The sequence below is a fragment of the Zosterops lateralis genome (genome assembly GCF_965231275.1).
Source record: "Zosterops lateralis genome assembly, chromosome: 1".
Lineage (NCBI taxonomy): Eukaryota > Metazoa > Chordata > Aves > Passeriformes > Zosteropidae > Zosterops > Zosterops lateralis.
This window is the reverse complement of record NC_139762.1, coordinates 126,712,371-126,733,297: the sequence shown is the minus strand read 5'-3', so window position 1 is coordinate 126,733,297 and position 20,927 is coordinate 126,712,371. Positions and strand designations below refer to the sequence as shown.

General features: G+C 38.1%; 1 protein-coding gene across 2 annotated transcripts in view; it reads left to right on the top strand.

Moving 5' to 3' along the window:
* Positions 1 to 8,588: 8,588 nt before the first annotated feature.
* Positions 8,589 to 20,927, top strand: part of MMP16 (matrix metallopeptidase 16) — a 162,302-nt gene continuing 149,963 nt past the window's right edge. For both annotated transcript variants that reach the window (XM_083872042.1, XM_083872041.1), the window contains exon 1: positions 8,589 to 8,923. In XM_083872042.1, coding sequence (XP_083728168.1) covers positions 8,792 to 8,923 — 132 coding nt within the window. In that variant the 5' untranslated portion in view covers positions 8,589 to 8,791. The remainder of the gene's footprint in view (positions 8,924 to 20,927) is intronic.

The following is a 20,927-nucleotide window of genomic DNA, read 5'->3' as shown; positions in this document are numbered from 1 at the left end:
CACAAGAAAGGTTTTCAGAGCAGTTAACAAGTTGGACAACTTCAATATCAATCAATTAATGTAAATCTTGTGAAAATCTAAGGTGATGACTTAACAACTAAATAAACAGCAAATGCACTTTTAAAACCAATTACATATATATTAGTAAGTCTCTTTCTAATTCTCTTGTTTTTAATTTCTTTCATTTTTATTTTTGTACTTTCTGACACAAGACAATGAAGTAAATAAAGTGTAAGCCAAGTGTTTTCCAAAATGCCTGAGGGATCAGTTTGACCAGTTCCCATTAAAAAAATTAATGAGAAATAGGTGTTCAAATCCTATAGGTTCCTTTGAAATTTCAACTGAAAGTATGAGTGCTATTTTGAAGCTTCTCTCAAGCTAAAGGACTAAGCATAATTCTGCCTCTTCAGTTTTGCATGAGTAAGAACATACACATAGGGTTTCTACTGGAAGACTCCTTAATAATACAGAAATACTGTATAGCCAGTTCTAGTGCTCTTATGAAGTGTCTTGCATTGCAGAAGTTAGAAGAAAGTAAAATTGAGAAGACCAGAAAAATCCAGGCAAAGGAAAGACAAAAAGCTCTGCATGTCTTAGATTAAGGAAGATTAGAAGATATATACATTAAAAATATATAAATAATACTTTTCTTGAAGAAAGATAATACAAAGCATTACAAAGACCAGGATCATATTTGTATTTACAGTTTGTACAGAGCAGAATTGGGCTGAAAGAGGGTACAGGTATGTGGGGTGTATTACAAAAATCTTCAGTAAATTTTGCATGACTTTGCTGCACCTGTTATATAGGTCACACTCTACTGAAGCAGTAAGTGTTGATAAAATCTACAGCATAATCTAACTACTTTATATATGCTCTTTCCAGAATACAGATGTAAAATGGACTGCTTATCTCATTTTCTTGCCAATGTCACTGTCACCAGGAGCCACGTATACACAGACTTTCCAAAACTAATAACCATCAGTTGTGTCTCACTTTTTTATAGAATTATAGGATCATAGATTGGCCTAGACTGGAAGGGACTTTAAAGATCATCTAGGTCCAACCCCCCGATCTTCCTATTTTTTCCTTTACCAGTGTGCACTAGAAACATAATGAATTTAAATCTATTTTAATAGCTCTACACACACCTACACTACCAGCATTTGTACAGATAGGTTTGAAATGTGACTCTTTACGTGAGGTCATCCCCACCAAAATGCTAGAGTAACACTGTAGTGTATCATCAGATCTATCTTTTTCTTAAAAATCTAAACCAGCACCTTCATCCTTTTCCACATATTTTATGTTAACTATTTAAATTTCTGTTGCTAAGGTCATGACTGCCACTGGAATAGCAAAGAACAGCCAAGGTGGCCATGAAATTTGACTGATGAAAAAAGTTAACAAGGCAAAATTTGGTTGCAGCTTAATTACTTTAAAATAATTAATTTAAAATTTCCTATCCTCTCCTTCTGTAATATAAATTAAAAACCACCTGTAATAGTAAGAAGAGAATGTTCATGGTGCTCTAATTAAGAAGTACACTGTGTTAAAAACAGGGGAACTGAACATTCTTTAGTCAGAGGAGCCTGAGAACAGGAAAACTGAGCCAGGTCCAAATTTACATTCCTCAAAGATATGTAAAATCACCTATACAGTGCAACTAGATTCTGTGAGTGTGCAATGCATTTTCAGACAGCACATCCTGGTAAATATGTCCGCCCTACTATTCCAAAGAACTAATTTTCTGAATCTTTTCCTCCTTTCACCTTCCCAAATTTTTCACCTTGGGATAAATCTGACTATAAATATTCACCCACATTCTAATACTCTTGTACGTAAAGCTGCAGTTCTAAATTTAATATTTCTTATTAGGCCACCGGAATTCAAGATAAAAGCTGAAATTGCAAATGGAGCCTTTATGCCAGTCTCATGAGAGTGTGCATTATTTTATAGTCCTCTTTGACCGTACAACTACTTCCCAAAAGACAAGTAGTTAGTCAATTATAGCAAAAGCATGCTAAGATAATCCTAACATGGAAGGTTGTCAATAAAAGGGGAAAACAAACAGATTGTAGTTGGAGGAATTGAGATACAGAGAAACTGAATTCTCTGTGCTATTTTTCCTCTCTCAATTGAATGACTGTTTCTATCGGATATGCATCTGTCACTTTGGGTGTATCTGTATTGCAGAGTTAAGTAAAAAAATCCTTAACCTTAAGAAACCTCCACTTTCTTTGAAGGCTGGCCTCTCCAGATACATTTTCAAGTATGCCCTCTTAGAACACATTTTCTTTTGTTAGCACTACTTTACCATCACAAGAAATAGGCAGGTTATTTTCTCTAAGCTCTCGTCTCAGCTCTTCCTGAACAAAAAACTCATGTGCATATGGTATAAAGTACATCGATCTTAAAAAGTCATATGTGTCTGATGGTTTTGAGGGAAGTTACTCCAGTTCTTGGGCTACTAAAGCTGCAGAACTGCTTTTTAGAATCTAAACTTTAATTCATGCGGAAGTAATTAAAGAAATTATGCTGTCACGGTAAAGATATTCCTGAATGTGTATGTCAAGCATAATAATTATTTTCTTTCCCAAGACTGAAGAAAAATAGCTTTAAGAGGTGCAGTGATTTCATTAGTGACACTGGTAATTAACTCTGAGACGCACCAATGATATTTAAATATTACTATTCCTATCTATTTTACTGGTATTCTTTTTGACAGATACATCCAATCCATCTGTGAAATTCCAGTCTTAGGTTTACTTTTGCCAAACACAATGCTATTTGTCTCCAAACTCCAATTGCCAAGACATATTTTTCCCCATGTAACACTTCCAAAGTTCAATTACCTGTAAACATATGGGAAAAAATGTATTACGTATGTTGAAAGCTGAAAAGAGAAAACATAAAATTCATTTTTCTGGACAAAGAAACAAATGACACGAGTTCTAAGTACAGTTGATATGGGGATGTTAATTAACAGAGTAATGTAAAAAATGCCTATCTTAACCCATCTTGATGTGGAATTTCCAGCTGGGTTTTAGCAAGACAAAACCTGGAATATTTATCTTCCACTGAAGATTCAAATTGATATAGAGCTATGGAGGCCTTTGTATTTACATTGTAGAAGCCATCTTTTAATTATCCCTTTAAAACCTCTGAAACATAATATTTGTGTCTTTCTCTACCAAACCCTTCAATATTTATCAGAGGACCTGGCTACTTTTCAAGCCGTTTAGCTACTCTTATGTATTTTCTCAAAACTCCTCATGTCTTCCTCCTCAAATCTGGCAGACTCACCTGACACTGCTCTGTGTTATTTTTTCTGTTTCATGTACAGTGTTCTTCTCTAACCTAATAGGAATATCGATCTTAAACACAGGAAACCTTGTAAAAATGAAGGAAAACAATCACTGGACTTCCATTCAGACCCTACTCTAAACTTAGTGAATAATCATCAGTACGGTCCAAAGGACAGATGGACTACATGTAAGCTTTTGGCTGTAAAGGATCCTCTAATTTGAGATAAATATTTTGGGTAATTTTTGATAGACTTGATGCTTGAGTGGGCCTTTCTTGCTCTGCAAAAAAGCAAAAGTCAGAAAGCATGGAGACAAGCCATCAAGAGTGGGACAGAAAAAAGCAGCATGAAAATTGTCATAAAGCAAAGAAAATAAAGTTTCATGTGAACAGTTTTACAGAGTAAAGAAGTCAAAGACTTGACTGATTCACTGTATTTTTTTACCTCTTCTTCACTAACCCAATTATAACTCCTAAAAATGTTATCAAAAAAGAGATATTTTTTTTTAAATTATTGTATACTTATTGATGTTTTTCTTCCAGGAGCCATTTCTCTTTCTCACTCTGTGCTCTCTCTCTTTCAGATGTATTTCACTTGGTATTCAGCTACAGAATCCTATTTTCTGTTCCTATTTCTCTTGACCACTTCTTCTGCCTTCAGGAGGAGACACCTGCTCTACTTGTTGAAATGAGTGTTGTCTTCTACAGAGACCAAAATAACTGAAAGCCTGAAAAATGCCTCACAGAAGAGATTTTACTGCCAAAATAGCTCCCTGAGACAGAGAAATCACATTGCAGATGAGGAAATGATGATGGGTTAGACTAACTTGATTCATAACTCCCTGAGCAAGCACCAGAGAAACCTGAGTTTCCTCTGCTTTGTACAGAATTGGACATGACTTCTAAAGGTCTCACTGAACCTAAATTATTCTATGATATTATGATTCTATGAATTAGAAATTCAATTTAAAACTTCCTTTAAAAAAACCAAACAACCTTACACTTTCAGATTTTCTTCCTCTCTGACTTCATTGTCTCTGTCAAAAACCTCAACAAAACCTGAACCAAAATATTCTATAACATTACTGATTTTTATGACTTTAAGTATTTTCCTTGTGATTCTACAATGATGTGCGAGGTTTTTACACTGTCATTTCTTGTTATCTTTACTTAGGTTCTTTATAAAGCCATTGATGGAGGTGCAAGACAACACAGTAGAGTGCACTGACAGTGTAAGTCTGTTCTACTTCCTGACAGGATAACCTTACACCTACAGTGAACCCTGGGTAAACAGATACCTGAACACAGGCAATATGAGTGTGATCCTGACAGGAATATATATTCAATGTAATAATCCCTCCAACACTGTTAAATTTGCTCATTGCCTTCACATCCTTTCAAAGGATGTGAAGGACCTTTCAAACACTCAAACAGAATTTGTATGGACACATCTATCAAAATATCATTCCACAAATAAAAGGCAAGGTGTCTAGAAAATCTTTTGCAAACCACAACTAAATATAACAGTATGAAATATGTGATATCTACCTTCACATTTTTCAGTCTGTTCTATCTTGTAATGAAGCTCTCTCTTTTTCAAAAGTTCCAGCTGGTACTATCTGCAGCTAAGCAACACAAAACGCAGAAAGGACAACATATTTATTTTTTTAAATAATTATTATTTATCATATGAATTTCTATTCCTAATTGGTAAAGAGAACAGTGAAAGATTTTTGCCTTGTGTTCAAAGCTGGGCATGGGAATGCATCATGTCTATGTCAGATTCTGGTATTTATTCATTGCAAACCTGTGACTATAGTCATCCATAAAATATATATTCTAGAGTCTAGGAAATTGATGGTGTATGGGCTGACTGGTATCTCTTCCTGCCTTTTTAAAAGGCTAGAAGTTTTAAAACTAAAACTTTCACTTTTTAAATTTTGCTTCCCTACAAGCCAGCTCACTGCTTATTAATTACTGCTGGTAACTGCCACAGGCAAGAATCTAAAAATCAAATGGGTATTTGATAAAGATAAAAATCTGTAAGATGCTTATAAAGTACATGACTTGAATCACTCAAGCACTTCAACAAACATTTCCCATTTATTTCCTATTGCATTATTCTGTTTTCTTCCGTCTTTACTTGTTTACTTATCCTTTCATCTTTTTGTCATCTTGTTGCTTTTTTTGTCTTTCCTTTAATCTCTATCATAATCCTATACACACGTAAGTACAAACAGTGCTCTGTATGGAGATTTAAATTCTTTTCTATTCTCTTTTTCCTTCTTACATGTCTCATGAGGCTCTGACCCTCCTCTTGTATGTTTCTGCCTGCAGCTTACTCATAAATATTCAAAGCCCTTTCCCACCATTGCTGGCATTTCTTCACTCACACAAGCATTCCTGAATGATATCTTTCACTTCAAATATCTTCTCTGTCCTTCATATGCCTTGTCTCTCCCTTGGTGCTCCTATTCATACATTGCTACTCTCTTTCCTCACCAATCTCTCTCTACCTGAGTGATCTTTCTCTCTTTTCTTCAAACATGCTTAAGAAATATTCATGTGCCTTCGTTGTCCACTATTCTCTTTATACCATTGCTTTTCTTCTTCTTTCTTCCAATAGATACAGTGTAAAGGAAGGAGGTAGCTGTATTTATGGCCCTGTGCTTTTCACAATAGATAGCCACAGCAGTCCTGGCAAGGCAGACAAATGAAATTCCTGTTACAGTAACTTATCTATTTTCATTTCCGTTTCCATTTCTGGATATTGCACTAATGGCAGGCTCCACAAAATAGACCAGCAAACATAGAGCTAGTGTTTGCCTCCTTCCTCTTTGGGAAAGAGGAGAAACAATAGGGACAGTATAAAGTTAGTGTTTTCTTCATACCAGTTACGGTGATGAATTCACAGCAATAAAAGGAAAGAAATTACTGAATTATTTTTGCTAGAAGTAAAAAAGTTTAGTAGATCTCATAATACAACCCACTTCCCTAAGAACAGAGAGGTTAACTATAATAATCTTGCCTATCACACCTACTTATGGAAGAGATTCCGCACTTCCACTAGGTAGGTATCTTGTTCCCAATGCTAAATTTGGGACATTATTGTTGCAGAAATATATATATAAACATATATATTTCAGTATATACACTGTAATATTTTAGAAAGTTTTGTCCAACATGAATCTGAACTTCATGAATAATTTAGATGATTCTTCTTCCCCCAGAAGGAATGAAATATTTCTGTCCTTTTCACAGCAACACTTACCACATAAGAGATCGTTTATTTCTATCTTCTTAAACAAGTGTTCTTTTAACTTCTATATCCATCTCTAAATTTCTACATGTTCTAATATTTTTTAATTTTCCTCTGGATGGCCTTCAGTTTGAGACCAAACAAAGTTGGCTTCATCAACCCCTTGCAGAAAGATAATTTGTCCTGTCAGATGTACTGCACACCTACTAATACACTCCACGGTGACGCTGCCTTTTTTCTTTAATGGTAGCACATTGCTGACTCATATTTACATTACAGCCCCCATATTATTTTTTAAGTGCTGTTATTTTACCAGTATCCTTTTGATTTTACTTTTTAATTTTTCTTCCCAAATATAATTTGCATGTGTCAGCATCACGTTTTCTCCTGCTTCTTCCAAGACTTTTTTTAAACTTGTGCTTAATTATTCATTTCTTAAATTTGGCTTCCCGTATTTGTCACTAGAGTGCCAACAGGTCCTTTTAGCTTGCTGACAACTCTCTATTTCATAATTTCATTATTCACATCACTAAGGATCAGAACATGAAAAAAAGTATATCACATAAGGAATTCTGTTTAAACAGGATTACTTATGATTAGACAGATTGTGACTTCTTCACCTAACTGTCTTATTCTTAAGATATCAAAGGTGGACAACCTAATGCACTCCTCCGTTCTGCTACTAAGTGCTGTCAAAATTGTGGACATCTAGAGCAGACTAGACGTGTTTTAACTTCAGCCATTGGCCTCTACTATCAGGGTACAGCAATTTCACATCAAGTATATCTTCTACTTTCTGTTTGTCCCATATGATGATCAAATATTTTTACGTATTTTTTGATAACCAACCAAAAAAAAAAAATAGATTTTTAAAATAATTATTTTATTTTATTTTATTTTTTGCCAGTAAACTTGGAGTTTTGGGCTTTTTTTCCCCTCTCCCCTTTTTTCTCCAAGATGTATTATTGCAATGTCCCATATGATGATCAAATATCTTTACGTATTTTTTGATAACCAACCAACCAAAAAAAGATTTTTTTTTTTTTTTTGGCCAGTAAACTTGGAGTTTTGGGTGTGGTGTTTTTTTTTTTTTTTTTTTTTTTTTTTTTTTTTTTTTTTTTTTTTTTCCCCTCTTCCCTTTCTTCCCCAAGATGCATTATTGCAATGTCATGTCCACTGATGCTATGGATCATCTCACCTTCCTTTCAGTGGATGACACACCAAAGGGCCGCACAAAAAGCCCCGTTCACTATTAAATCACTGCAAGAGCGGTTCATCTGCCATAATCACAAGGCATTTTGAATATGACAACATCCAGGATGAAGTTAGTCTGTGCTATAGTATGTCACCCGCTGTTTTCCCGTAAGTGTTTCCGGGCGCACTGAGCGGACTCTCACACCGAGCGGCCCCGCGGGCAGGGCAGGGCACGGGTGTGAGCCTCGGGGCGCTCGCCCCGCGCCCTGAGGAGGGCGGGGAGGCTCCGGCACTCCTGGGAACGCGGCCGTGAGGAAATGCCGTGGGGAAAGGCCGCGGGCTGCTCCGGGGCTGCCGCTCCCCGTTGTTCGCCCCCGAGGCCGCGGGCCGGGGCCCGGTGAGCGCGGCCGTGAGGCGCTGGCGCGCCGGGGCCGCCTGGTGGGGCCGGCGCCTTTAGGCCGCCTACGGGGCGGGGCGGTGTGGGGTTCAGCTGAACGTTCTGGAGTGGAGGGGAGCGGCGGGGGGCGAGGTGAGGTAGGGCAGGGCAGGGAGCCGAGCAGAGCTGAGCGGGGCCGCGGCAGGGCCGAGCCGAGCCGGACCGGGCCACGGCAGGGAGGCGAGCGGGCCCGCCTTCCCCGGGAGGAGGCGGAGGCTGAAGGGGAGGAGGCAGGAGAGGAGGAGGAGAGGCGGAGGAGGAGGAGGCGGGAGCGGAGGGAGGACACGGGGAGGCGGCGGCTGCTGCTGGGCAGAGAGGAGTCGTGCAGGAGCAGCGGCTGCGCTCGGACGCCACATTCCCTCCTCACGGGGCTGGTGGGGAGGATGAGCCAGAGCTGACCCTGCCGCGCCGCCGCCTGTGCCGTGAAGTGGCTGCTCCTCCTCCTCCTCTTCCTCCTCCTCCTCCTCCTCCCCGGCTGTGGGTGAACCTGCGCTACGGGCTCCTCACCGACACAGGGGAGGTCGGCTTGTTTGTGCGTTTGTTTAAGGCGAAGAGAGAGAAGGAGAGCTCTTCCACCCGCTGAAGCACAGTTCACTATGATCGTACTCGCATCCAGCACTGGGAGCCGGTTGGATTTCGTGTCTCAGTCCAGGGTGTTTTTCTTGCAAACCTTCATTTGGATTTTATGTGCTACAGTGTGCAAAGCGGAGCAGTATTTCAATGTGGAGGTAAGACCAGCCGGATGCGTGTGCGAGCGTGTGTGCTTCCCCCTCTCCCTTCCCTCCCTTCCCTATTTTTTTTTTTTTAATGTCCCTCAAATCAAATCAAATCGCCAGCCAGCCATGTCTCCCAGCAGCCAGGGCACACTGTAGTCTGTGTAGGCTTTCCTTGCAGCAGGCGGTAGCTCGCTCCCCTCCCCGCGCTGCCCCGCCTGATGGATGCGTTTCAGGCGGAGATCCCGTTATCCCGGCGATGCCGGCGCTGGAGCGCAGCCCGCGGGAGACGGGAAACCCTCACCCGGGCACGGAGGAAACCTGGGGCACAGAATGTACACCCAGCTCAGGAGAGCTTCGCTGAATGTCTTGGGCTTAAGATACCGCTGGGTTTTCCCAGCCTTTTTTGGTTTTGGTTTGGTTTGGATTTCTTTTTTTTTTTTTCCGAAGAATGAATGAAAGAGCGTTATTGGGGACAGGAGAAAGGAAACTTGAGATTTTTGGCCCGTTTCTTTGTGGTAGAGTATCTGGGAAAAAACAAAACAAAACAAAACAACAACAACAAAAAAAAAAACACCAAAAAAAGGCATCTTTTCCCCATGTAGACGTAAGAAAAAGAGTTGCCACTAGAAATAGTGAAACAAACGGCATAAAGGTGCAACTACAGCTCGGAAGTTAGGGGGTGTGGAGGACAAGGAAACTGTTTATCCGGGAGAAAATGGTAAAATGTGGGGATATCAAGATGGGGCAAACCCTAAATATTTACACTTAAAGTGGCTATCCATTTCCAGTCACCTTTGTCCACACTCCCAGTTTTCCCATTAGGAGTTTTTATGTAGTGCTTTCACTTAACTAATGTTTTTTGTTTCTTTATGACTTATCTTTGCATATATTCTTTCCTCTTTTTTCTCCATCCTGTCACTCCATTTGTTCTTCTGTGATCCCTCACTCTACTGCAATGAGATGTGTCTATTTCCTTCTTCTTTTCCTTGTCAATTCAACCTACTGATTTTTCTTATGGCTCTGTAATTTACATGTGCTCTTCCAACTTCTTATATGTAATTCTGGTATTCTGTTAGGTTGCTCTGTACCTTCACTTTCTTCTGTCCTGCCAATCCCACTCAAAACTTTCTCCTGCACCCATACACCAGCCTTTTGTTTTTTAGTAGTCTCTTGGGTTCCCATGACTTTTTCTGTCAGAAGAATGAAGTCTGTGTCCCTGTCTCACACATATGCACACTTGCTTGTTTTATATGTGCTATTGTTCTCACTTAGCACATTCTTGCTTCTTTCTGTGACAAGATTGCTCATGCAGATCCTCCTCTGTTCCTAGACTGTTTGTCTGAAGTTCTTACATGTATGTCTTGTCCCTCTGTCTCATGCAAGATAACATCAAATGTATAAAGAACTCACATTTTCTTTCTCTATGTTTGTTTTCATCCTACTCTTTCCTTTTTTACAGGCAGTACCCTTTGCAATTCTCTAAGCTTAGCAACACTCATCCATTGGTTCTTTCTTTGATTTCCATCTCTCCATAAAGTATTGTCTTTTTATTCCATCATAAAATCTCTGCTGATCCAAGTCTTTTTTCTCTGTCATCTGTGTTCTAGTCACTCATTTGATCCTTACCACAAATGTGCATCTCTGTTTCTGTTAGACTGTGAGGTCTTTGGAGCAGGACTCATGTCTTCTCACATGTTTAGCTGCTGTGTACCTTGCTCAGGTCTGGAGTACAACTGTGAGACTTCTGCTAAATGAATATTAAAGCTGCATGTTTAGGAGCACACATCGATGTTTTATCTTTCTGCTCATGTCCTCAGCTGCCTTCTGATGTGCAGGGGAAGGAGTGTGGAAGAGAGGAAGTTGCTCTCTGTATCTTTCCCATGCTTCACAGGCTGGCCCCCTGCAGAGTATAGGGATGAAATTCCAGCGACAGAACTTTCTCCTCCCACAGCAGTCTGCTTTGCTGGCATCTGGCTCTGCTGGAGAGACGGGCGGCAGATGGAGCTAGTGTGGGAGGAGAAAAAGATTGGTTTAGTCAAGTGGAATATGAACAGGAGGCCAGCTCCTGTCAGGAGGAGGTTTTCTGAGGAAAGAAGGGGAACACTTCAATTTTTTGCCACCTCTACCATATGGAAAACAGCACATTTTGAGGGTAAAGGCAATAGCAGGAGCAAGAAACGCTGTTGGATAGAATGAAGTGGCATATATATGTGATGAGGGCACATATTTCTCCTTTTTGAAATATGCCATCTCCTGCTCTTCTTTCCAGCCCTTCTGAAAACAAAGAGTGTTATATGACAATGCTTCCAATCTTTTCATATTTAAGTCTTTGGGCCACACATTGCTAGGAGCCAGGAGATTGCTGTATTATTTGGAAGTTGTCCTAATATGGGGCTTTTTCCTAGGTCACTGTCTTTCACCACTGCTAGTGACATGGTCCTGGCCTAAATGTACCTCAGGTGTGCCCCAGAGCAGCCGTTGCCATGTTCACATTGTTTGGATAGTGCTGAAAATACAATTTTCTTTTTGCTGGGAACAGCAAAGGCTAAAAGCATGGGAAATTTGAGGCAAAGGACTTGGCAACAGCAAGTATGTATTGTGCTGTAAAACTCTGCATGTCAGCACAAGTGCATAAAGCAGTTGTACTTCAGAGTAAATTGTGAAAATATAACAAAGATTTTTTTATGGCAATAAGAATAAATATGCAAAGTAGGCTTCAAGAAAGAAGTAACGTACATATAGTTGAATGAAATGTCACTGAAAAAAGTGCTTAGGATGGTTGAAAAGCAGATTTACTTTTCATTATTTCTTGTCCTTAAAGAAAATACAGATAATACCTGTTGAACATCATAAAACGTGGAGATGATTTATTTCCTCTTGTTCTGTCTTGTTTAATCCACTCACCTGATTGATAAGTAAGATCTGTGCAGTCTTGTCGAATTTTTTGGTTTGTTGGTTTCAGTGCTGTGAGCCAGGGCAATTCTTAAGAGATACTACTGTAGCTCAAAGACATTAAATAATCATATTTCTTTTTAAAAGTAAAACACAAAGCTGAAATTTACACCTTGTATGAACATTTCTGTTCTGTGTAATTTGGTTGTCTCTCCCTAAAATTTCTTTTAGCCAAACTGAATGGGGGAATTCCTCAAGCTTCCAATAATAGCTTAATTCAGCTGTCTATCCTGAAATGTATTCATGTATACAGTATTTAATGTCATTGACACAGCAGAGTGGGATTCAGATCATGTAGTATGGTACATGAGAGGGGCATGCTTGCACTTTGTATTGGTGAGAGTTTTGTGCTAAAGCTTCATGAGAGATGATTGTAACTGATAGCTTAAGAAATCGTGATGAAATTTAGGAATCACTTAGTCATATGTGAAGGAAGCTTTAAGCTTTCTTTAATTTTTCAAAGTTCATTGATTACCAGTAGCATTTTTGTGAGACTTTGTTTCTGACATTGTGAGATAAGGACTACACTCTTAGCTCCCTCTTTTAGAGCTGAACTTCATTAAGTATATTAGTGAAAAACTATGTCTTCAGTGTTGACTTTTGCTGCTGTTTTCAAATACTTCTGTACACTAGCAGGGGAAGATGTCCATCAATGAGATAGTGAATGGAATAACAGGCATGAAAAGAATATTCCAAACATAAAACTGAACCAAAAACATAGAAGCTAATTGTTGCTAAAAAGTAATAGAGCAACAAACTACCTTCTTCCCCCTACTGGGCTCCTTACTATAGTAACAATATTTTGTGTGGCTCAAAGATAACTCCTTTGTGTGTTACTGGGAGTGTCCATAGAAGGTCTTTCACAAGTATCATCCATCTAGTGTGTAATAAATATAAATAAATTTATATTTGCTTTCCTAAACCAAATGGTACTGCACTATTTGAGCTGGTATTGTTCTGCAAATTTATCTCCCAGTGTCATCCATTAGTTTTTATATGTACTTGAATAATAAGTATGTTTATATGTAATTAACTATTAAATATCCAATATGAAAAAAAGGAAAACAAATACTGCCATTTTGGTATGTGAAAAATGGTTATTGAAACAAAAGTACTGATCAGAAGACAGGATCAGCATGCATCTAGAATACCATTGATCTCCAGAACACAATGCTGCTTACTGTTACTTAGATGAGTATCTGTCTAAGCCCTGTCGAGGAAAGTGTTTTAGAATTCCACTGGTTTCATTGACTGTATCCGTGATATGAGAAACAGAAAGCATGCCTCATCATCTCTCTCCTCAAGCTGGAGGTAATGCCCTTTTCCTCCTTCTATTGCTAAATGTATAGACTTGGATCTGTAGGGAAGGTCTTGAAATAACTCTTATTTTAGTGTGAGCAGATCTTTAAAACAATAGTTGTCTCCCATTTTCAGAAGTGGGATAGTTAAATTGTATATTGTGGAACAAAACACAGCGGAATCCAAACTTCAGAAAAATAACATCAGTTTCCTCCATGGTAATAAGTTTCTGAGAACCCCATTGTTTTCATTGTTAATAAACTTTACAGTTAGCCTCCAGCTCCTGCTAAATGGTGAGGCATGACCTTTTATTTCATAAGCTTTTAGTCTTTTAGGCTTAAAACTGGACCAGTTTCATTCTTCAGCTGGCAACTGAAAAGGAATAAACATTTGTGAGGGGAAAAAATCCTCCAATATCACCTTTACACACTTTGGAACTAGTGGACTTGGTTGTGAGGTTTATAGGCACAAGATAATACTTTTATAGTTCATTAAAATGCAAGCTGAAAACTATGGAAAAGCAGTTAAGGTGGTTTTGGTATCAATAGTGCCTGCCATGTGTCCTAACAGAAATTTACAGGATCTTCTGTCTTAAGTTACAGTCAGTATGCATGATTCTCAGTTACTTAAATTGTGAATCTCACTCTTGCATAGGATATCAATGAAATTAACTGGACTTTTGTTAGAACCAGGAGTTCAAACTGAAATTGTTAGAAAGATAGGGAGGAGTACTGAATCAAGTGATGAAGATGATTAGTGGATGAAATATTAGTCAAGGAAAATACAGATATAATGTGGTGTATTTACTATTTCCTTATTAATGAAATACAGAGAAAAACTCCTATAAAGGTCTCTGGTGAGCAGATATATCTAGATAAGGAAAATAACTGGAAAATTATGTGTCTGATGGTAGGCAACAGAATGCTTTTCTATCAAAGAAGGAGAATACCTACTATATAATGAACTTGCTCTCCTTTGATACAATGAAATACATGTGAAGAAATACTACTTAGTTTTTAGAGTGCATTTTCTATTGTAAAGTGTGAGATTATTTTGTGCTACTGATGTTGCAGGGAAGTTCATGGATTCTGTTGTCTGTATTATATTCAAAGGCAAATTGGAAGGATGGTGTCTGTTCTTCTGGGTTCACTGCTGACATAATATATTGTACTATGGTACAAAACATATTTGTTTATTATTAAAGTTCAACTTGTTTTCCTGTTTCAAATTTTTGTCAGTTTAGTGTTTAAGCATCACAGCTATTAGTAAATCTCAATTCCACTAAAGAACAGAAATAAAATGGTTAAAGAGATTTATGTAATCACCTTATGTAGTGCAAGATAAAACTGTAAAAACATGTATTCCTAATGTTTTCTGACATGAGGGCTTACTAAAATAAATACAAAATTTATTAGCTCACCAGTAAACCTTGAACAAGCCCAAGCTCTCTCATTCCATTATTTGGAAGGCATAATGTAAAACTCCTGCATAGCCATTCATTGTTTCTTCAAAGTGGATATACTGTGTTCTTTAACTGGTTTAAGATTTATGCTGCTCTTTGTCAGTTTTATTTGAATCCATCTAAAAGGTCAGTGCTTGCTCTAGGCACCTCAGCTCTGCTTATTCACTCAGCAAGACTGTGTTGTAAGAGTTTATAAAGATAGAATGTGGTATTATATAGATTTTAAAGCATTTCAAACTGCATCTGTTTTTAGTATTTTGAAGTCTGTCTCATCCTTGTACTTTACCAAATGATCACTTTATGATGTTAAACATTGGAGGATTTTGTGTTGATACTGTTTGAAGACCTTTAAGGAAACAATGTAACTTAAAATATACTTTAATTACCCTATTTAAATTACTTAAATCTTCTCAGCTCTTTATTTCAGATTCCAGTTTATTGTCTAACCTTTTTGCCATCCTCAAACTGCACTGTTGGCCATAATCTGAAGGAGCAGGTTGAGTCTGTTTAATTTGTTATCTGTGATATGTCAAATGACAGATTTGGTTTCATTCTGTATGAGGAAGGCCAGGATTAGTGCTGCAAACATGATTTTAGTTGGCACTGAAATGGATTTGAAAAATAATTATGATTAGAGCTTTATCCTTTAAAGAGAGGTCATGCTATTTGGAACCTTTATTTATTGGTTGCCCGGCAACTGTTCATTCATGTTCCTGCTTATCATCATTGATTGTTAGCATCTTTGCTCTACACTAAGAGCAATTAAGTGGCAACACTTTATTTCTGTGATGAATTAAATTTGACATAAATTACAGATAAAGAAAAAATATTTCTGTAGTTTTACTTATTAACCAAAATTATTGGTACAATGTTTCTTTGCTTATTAACATCTGGTTTATACCAGCTAAGCAGGTCAGATGTAATAATAATAATGTTTCTAGCATATCTTTTGAGGTATTACAGCACATAATTGACTTAGGGACTTGTTCAGGTATTTTTGCCATGTTTAGAAACTCCTGTTAATTTCAAGATCAAGGCTTCAGGGTGTTAGGAAACTTACGCCCTGTTGATTTCAGAGTTTAATATTAGGCAATCCAATCTCAAGTATTGAAACTTGAACACAGTAATTGGGAAAGGAGTTTCACATTCTAGAGTTAAAACTGCTGTGCTAAGAGATGTGCAGGTGAAGCAATAAGAAGAACATTAAAGTCACTTGATGCTTTCTCTCTGTAGAACAATAGCGGTTTTTATTACACTGTGAAAAAACCATAAAGCATATTATTCAACAATTGCTTTGTGACTGTGGATGAAAATATTTTGCTCTCTTTATTAATTCATTATGAATCATGTAATGATTGACCCTTGTGTGGTGTAACAGTGTGGAGTGAGACTGTTGGGTTGTGGAGTATTTGTAGATGTCTTTTGTAAAGAATATTGGAGAAAATTCCTTATGGCTTCATCTTAAAAAAGCATCTACACTGTGTGGCCAGGGTGGAAGTAGATTTATATCTCTGCTGCAACCACTTGGTAGGATTGCCTCTATTCTGGTTGGCTCAGTGCTTTGGAAAAGCGGCCATCTCTAGTCACTTGGATGGTAAGAATGTTACCAGGAGTAGTCAGCATGGATTCACTACAGATAAATCATGCTTGACCAACCTGAATGCCTTCTATGATGAAACAACTACCAGGATGGATGAGGGGAGAGCAGTGGATATTTTCTACCTCAACTTGAGCAAGGCTTTCAAAGCTGTCTTGCTCAATATCACAGGCAAACTCAGGAAGTGTGGAGTGGGTGAGTGGACAGAGAGGTGATTTTACAACTGGCTGAACAGCAGATCCCAGAGGGATGTAATCAGTGGCACAGGGTCTAGGGGAGGCCTGTCACTGGTGGTGTCCCCCAGGTTCAGTACTGGGCCCAGTATTGTTTAACTTTGGGTGAAGGGGCAGAGGCCCCCTCAGCAAGTTCCCTGACAACACAAAGCTGGGAGCAGTGACTGATACCTCAGAGTGCTGTGCAGCCCTTCAGAAGGACCGTGACAGGCTGGAGAGATGGGCAGAGAAGAACCATCTGAAATTCAACAAAGCCAACTGCAGAGTCCTGCACCTGGGGAGGAAAAACCTCATGGACCAGTATGGGCTGGGAACCTATGTGCTGGAAAACAGCTCTGTGGGGAAGGACCTGGGGGTCCTGGTGGACCTGGTCCTGAGCCAGCAGTATGTCCTTGTGGCCAGGAATGACAAAGGTGTCCTGGGGTTCAAGGAAAAGCATTGCCAACAGGCTGGGGAAGGTCATCCTGTTGCTCTACTCAGCCCTGGTGAGGGCACGTCTGGAGAGCTGTGTCCAATTCTGGGCTCCTCAGTACAAGAACATCTCTCCTACAAGGACAGGCCGAGGGATCTGGGCCTGTTCAGCCTCGAGAAGAGACAATTGAGAGGAAATCCCATCAATGTCTATCAGTGTCTGTAGGGAGGGTGTAAAGAAGATGGAGCCAGGCTCTGCTCAGTGGTTCTGAGCAATAGGATGAGACAATGGGCAGAAACTGTAACACAGGAATATCCACCTGAATATGAGGAAGAACTTTACTCACACTGGAACAGGGTATGGAGTCTCCCTTACTGGAGATATTCAAGAACCATCTGGACACAATCCTGTCCTGTGTGTGCTCTGGGATGACCTTGCTTGAGCAGGGAGGTTGGACCAGAAGACCCACTGTGCTCCCTTCCTACCTGACCCATTCTATTGTTCTGTGAAATAATGTCCCTCTGGGACTGATGCCCTCTTTGAGCTTCTGATTGTATTAACTAATGAGTACTCATCATATTGTGACACAGTTAGGGGGAACAAAGTAACTGCTGTTTGACAAATCTGTATCAATTTTCATCAGATTTTCCCACTCGTGAAATATTGGTAATACATGAAGATTGTGTTGTGTGTTTTTTTCCCTTTTATGAAACAATTGAACTGATTTCAAAGCTGTGTAGTAAATTTGAAAAGAAATGCTCACCTCAGAAAATCTGATCTTTAGTATTTTTTCTCATGATATTGTAGAGAAAAAGTTGTTCTATGTCATTGATACTGTTTATTTTTGCTGGGATGTAACCAGAAATTCCCTTACAGGTGTGAAATAGATGTTGACAAGGGGAAGACTTAATTTCTTAGAAAATTAAGATTACCAGTTGAAAGGCAGAAAGAAAATTATCAATGTCTTTAAAACATAAATACTAAAACAGAAAAACAAGCCTCCCTTTCAATGGGGAGGAAGATACTTCATTTAAATGTATTGGTGGATATTTACAAAGTGTACAACAGAGGAAATTGCTTTCTTTTTGTATGGCATGTGGATCTGAAGGTGATGATCCTGTCACATTTTTACCTCAGACACTGGTTTTGTGATGCTCTTCTAGGAAATTGCTTTGACCCACTGTCTTTGCAGAGAAATTGACAGATTTTATCTGTCTGTGTCGTGGTTTATGTTTAATTGCAAGTGAAAGAAATGGTCTTTCATGCAATAAAATGTATTATTATTATTATGAGGAGTAATAGAAATATATTGCTAATTGTACAGCATTATTTTGGTCTTGGCATATAAGGCTTTTTTTTTTTTTTTTTTTTTGTTTTGTTTTGTTTTGTTCTCATTGCTTCTATATATTTAGAAAAATTAAATAATAATAAAAAAAACTGCCTCAAACAACCCAGGACAATATTCCAGTGTTTGTTTTTTCTTGTTGATTGTGAGGTGCTGAGCTCTGATATTTCCATCCTTCATTACTTATATATGAAGTGCCAACTTGGAAAGGTCTTTATTATATTTTTCTCTGTTGTAAATATTTTTAAATATGTAGGGAAAAGGATGTGAAGTAAGTGACTGAGGCATTTTTCTGGGGGGGCTGACAGTCCAGGTTATGTGACCATCATGAATCTTCATTTGGATTGTGTAGTTTACCCATCTCTGTAACCTAGCTTGCACAAATGTGCATTGAACTAAGTGAAGATTGCTTCCAGCCTTTTCCGATACATATCAAGAGTAATAGAAGAAAAGCAATGTAAAAGAGCCAGGAATATATCTTCATCATTCTTTTATCTTGGGACTGTTTCACTTTTTTTCATAAGGAGTAGTAAAAGAATATCATAAAATATAAATACAGCATTTCAGTTTAATCATCTGTATAATCATTCTAGAAGTGAATGTATTCAAGAGAAAGTACCAGAGCAGAAAAGATGAAAGACATATCTATAACAGTTTGAAGACTGATTTTGATTTTTTTTTTTTTTTTTTTTTTTTTTTTTTTTTTTTTTGGCTTTGAGGTTTCTTATTTGTTTGTTGTTTTGTTGTTTGTTTGTTTTGTTTTTGTTTTGGTCTTTGAAAATATGAGTACCAAAACTTAGTAGACAACACTATTAGGATCAGGTGAAGGATGTCATTAGATAACTAAGGATAGAAGCACCACAGTATCTTTCAAAATGAAAGTTTGAATAAGAAAATTTTTGTTACCCAAACATACTAAAATTGATTTTAAATAAATATGAAAGTCTTATAAAATAAATCAGTTTTGGGTCAGATTGTAAATACCACACAATGCACAATTAAAAGCTGTTCTGTTTTTGGGTGAATGTACCATTGAACAATGTACTCTTAAACAAGTAAATTGTTCCACATACATTCATGCTTCCTTTTCATCACAATAGCTAAGCTTCTCCTTTTGTATTTGAGTATTTGTGGATTGCTATGACATACAATTAAAGATGCATTTTTCCAGGCATTTAATGTTTTATATTAGGCACCACTAACAGGCAGCCATACTGCTCACATACCCCTGGATGTTAAGAAATTAACAGGGAGAGGATAAGGTAAATAAGATTTGCTGTGATGACATGTTAAGTATGATAGAATCTTTTTCCTCAAGGTTCCTACTCCATCTGTTCACCTTATGTTTGTCTTTCTCTCTTTCTTCTTTCATCTTTCTTTCTTTCTTTTTTCTTCCCTCTTCCCTCTTCCCTCTTCCCTCTTCCTTCTTCCTTCTTCTTCCACCTTCCTCCTTCCTCCTTCTTCTTCCTTCTTAACTGTTCAAATATTCTTTATTTGTTCCCTATATATTAGTAATGTTCTGATGCCTGCAATCAATGAAACAGGGAGCCAAACAACTGGTTAATACATCGCAATTCAACCAAACAGTTTATATATGTTTCATAGTGATTTAAAGTATTTTTCTGAACTCTTCTGTTGGTATTGACCAGAAATGTGATTAAGTTGCTCACATGTGTTTATCGAGTACCTTTACAGGTGCCCTTGGCCAAGATGTGCACAAGGCTGGCAGAAATAACATGGGACCAACTCAAGTTCCCTCTTTAGGCTAGCAACAGGAAGCCAGTCTCTGTGTTCTAAGTCAGCTCACAAGCCTCTAGACTCTTCTGTTTAGGTAACTAAAACCTGTTTCTAGTTTTAAATGATGGTGGAGAGTGATGAGACCTATATCTATGGAGCTCCCCCAGGTAGACACTTGCATTCCAATGTCATAATTTGGGGTTGAATCCCTTCCCTCTGCAGTAGTAGGATTCATTACACTTCTGTAGGAACCTGTTGCTGTTCAAGCCCTGTGGTCTGACTTGCTTGGTCTTTAGATACTGTTCCAGAAAATCATGAGCATTTTAAAAAATCCAGTGATATATCTCCCATCCCCTGGATAATATAGTTCATCTCAGATCACACCAGACACCTGTATTCCTGACAAAACCAAGAATAGAACTCCATCCTTATGTCACTACAATTTTTACCCTGTCACTTTGATGCCCTGCACACTATTAAATATATTCATCCCTTAGTGTAAAAGGTTGGCACTACCTCTCATCTTTGGATCTCGTGTATTCTAAGTATTTAGTAGGGATTTAAAGAACACAACATTTCTCTACTTTAACAAGGCAGTTTTGCCTTCAGCTGTAACAAGATCAGGCTTGAGCCTGTTCAAGTCCATGTAAAACATGTTACCTAACTCAGAGCAAACACTTATGGCAGGTTTTGTAAATTTACTGCTTCTGACTGTTATTTCGTGCCTTACCTTAAATGGTTTTAAAGGCTCTCTTTCAATCCTAAACTTATATCTAGACAGCTTGAGGGGAGAAAACAGAATGTTAAGCATTTGTATAAAAAGCAAGTAATAAGAAAATATATTTTAGAAGAATAAGCTTGCTAAGTGTTTATTGCATGATAGACAATCCCCAAGAAGATAAAAATGAAAATGACATTTTAATAATTTCTTTGGCTAAGAGCCCTCGGCCTTCAAGAATAATTATCTTGTTTTCAAGTA